This window comes from Spea bombifrons, chromosome 3 (assembly GCF_027358695.1).
Source record: "Spea bombifrons isolate aSpeBom1 chromosome 3, aSpeBom1.2.pri, whole genome shotgun sequence".
NCBI classification, from domain to species: domain Eukaryota; kingdom Metazoa; phylum Chordata; class Amphibia; order Anura; family Pelobatidae; genus Spea; species Spea bombifrons.
This window is the reverse complement of record NC_071089.1, coordinates 120,736,235-120,738,682: the sequence shown is the minus strand read 5'-3', so window position 1 is coordinate 120,738,682 and position 2,448 is coordinate 120,736,235. Positions and strand designations below refer to the sequence as shown.

Genomic DNA, 2,448 nt, shown 5'->3' with positions numbered 1-2,448 from the left:
AGAGGGCTTAGTGACCATAGCAGAAGAATTGACAGTTGTATCTCAACTGTTTATACATTATTTCATGATGATGAGAACTTGTACTCCTAAATTGTCTTAGGAGTTCAAGTAAATGTTTTAAGAAACGTCAGTGGTAAGAAAAAGCAGAAAATACTGCACAGAAACGATTCATCATACAGCCTTTTAAGACTCATCAGAATTTCCAATAATGACTCATTTTGTTCCTAGCACCCTGCCAGTTGAGAAAAAGTGTCACTAATGGAAGCTGGTCTTTGAAAAAGACTTGAAATGATCAGAGGGAGGATTAAAGCAACAAAAACCTACTCAACGCTAAATGGGGCTTTTGTTTTCTATTTTGAATACTTGTTTTCCCAATTAGTTTTTATTTTCAATACTCATTAATCAAGAAAAGTATTTAGAATTATGCAATTACGTGATAAGAATCTCTACTATACAGAAAATTATTTTTTTTTACAAATTATATTCTGATGCTGGTGCTCTTGAGGAGTTAATTGTGAAATAACAGTGGTCAAAACAGGAGGTAAAACAAAATCTATTTAATATATTTTCTTAATATATGAAAGAGCAAACTTGACTCCAAATATACAATTTTTTGGTACTTGGAAAGCCCAAGTGTTTGGCATGTGGTTGTGGGAGTAGTCATCGAGTTCTGTTTCCCTCTGCCACTTCCTCAAATTCACCCAGGAAGGAGTCAGCTGCGCATGGTATACCGCTCTGCTTTCCATCCATTGACAGCCATCCATTAGATTACAGCTAGGGAAGATGTGTGAAGGTTTTCTTGTTCTCTGACTTGTTATAGGACAACTGGAGACAGTCTTCACAAAGGCTATTTGCCATTGGCACATAAGACTTTAATGTCATTGTGATGTATCATTTTCTTCACTGCACTTTTAACATCATTATTTCTCAAACTATAAATCAAAGGGTTTAACATGGGTGTCACAACACCGTAATTAAGACTAATATACTTTTGACTCTCTGAAAAACAATTTGTTGGCAACAAATACATGGATATAGTGGTCCCATAGAACAGCAAGACCACCGTCACATGGGAAACACACGTGGAAAAGGCTTTTGTGCTTCCATCAACAGAATGGATCTTTAATATTGATGTTATAATACAAACGTAGGTTGTTAAAATGAACAAAAAAGGAAGCACGAGTAAGAATATTCCTCCCAAAAACATCACTGTTTCAAAGAAAAAGATGTCTCCGCACATCAGTTTTATAATGACCAAGCTCTCGCAAGCAAAATGTTCAACTCTGTTACCTTTGCAGAATGTAGGAGGCTTCGAAATCAGAGGAAAAGTGGTTGATAGAAAACAACCCAACCACATAACGCCTGTTGCGGTTTTACACAACCTCCAACTCATCAGCGCTGCGTAACGCAGAGGGAGGCAGATGGCGACGTAGCGGTCGAACGCCATTATCGCCAGCAGGATGCATTCTATTTGTCCTAGGAGAAGACTTACGCTCATCTGTATCATGCACCCGATTAATGAAATCCTTCCTCCTTCTGTGGATATCATGTCCGCAAGCATTTTGGGAACAGAAGCCGACGAGTAGAATAAATCTAGAATGGACAGCTGGCAGAGAAAATAGTACATAGGTGTGTGCATCCGAGAGCTGGATATAACTGCGCCGATCAGAATGATATTTCCAAACACCGTTACAGTGTACATAAGGAAAAACAAAACAAAAAACAGAATTTGAGTCCTCCGGTCGTGAGAAAAGGCGGTTAAAATAAATTCGTTTACAATGGTTTCACTCTGATTCTCCATCTTCTCAAATAACTTATGGACACCTATCAATATAAATTAACAAAAGGAAATCTTAGTAATGAGACCAGCTCTTATACCGATTTGGAATATATTCAGGTATAGATATTTTTTCTCTGAATAAAGTTTTTCTTATATTATTTTCTTGTTGATGGTATCTGGGTATTATTTTCCATTTTGGACTTTAAATTCTTAATTTTCTTTCTATTCATATGTCTAGTGAAGCAGCTGTGGTGGGAAATACGTGGGGGTACAGAGAAAGCTAAAAAAAAAAAGCCATCTTTGCTCTGGTTCCAGCTAATCACTACATGAGAAGCTGGACTCTACCAGGCGATGGGCTCTCAAACCCATATCCAATTAATAATCAGTTGATTTCTCTTTGTCAGAGAAACACCTGGCAACGACATTTCAAGGAATGGAACAAAACCAGCTTCACGGCTGTTCAAGAAAATCCATTACTCCAAAAATGAGAAACAAAACAACAAGGGATATAAGACAAATTTATGGGTAAAAGTTTTACAAAACATGTAAAAGAAATCGAACGTGTAAAAAAAATATGAACACTCAGGACAGCATCCGTACCAAAAAAGTCCATTTCTAGTGACGCAGACAATGGTGGCACAAGTCAAACTTAACATTCATATATTAAC

The 2,448-nt window shown here is 37.1% G+C and overlaps 1 protein-coding gene across 1 annotated transcript; it reads right to left on the bottom strand.

Moving 5' to 3' along the window:
• Nucleotides 1-847: 847 nt before the first annotated feature.
• On the bottom strand, nt 848-1,801 carry LOC128484203 (olfactory receptor 13-like). Its single transcript, XM_053460523.1, has one exon. The coding sequence runs from the start codon at nt 1,799-1,801 to the stop codon at nt 848-850; it is 954 nt and encodes a 317-aa protein (XP_053316498.1).
• Between the last annotated feature and the right edge of the window lie 647 nt (nt 1,802-2,448).

Bases quoted from the DNA above. Each gene is read 5' to 3' on its own strand.
- LOC128484203 (XM_053460523.1), bottom strand. From the start codon at position 1,801: ATGGAGAATCAGAGTGAAACCATTGTAAACGAATTTATTTTAACCGCC.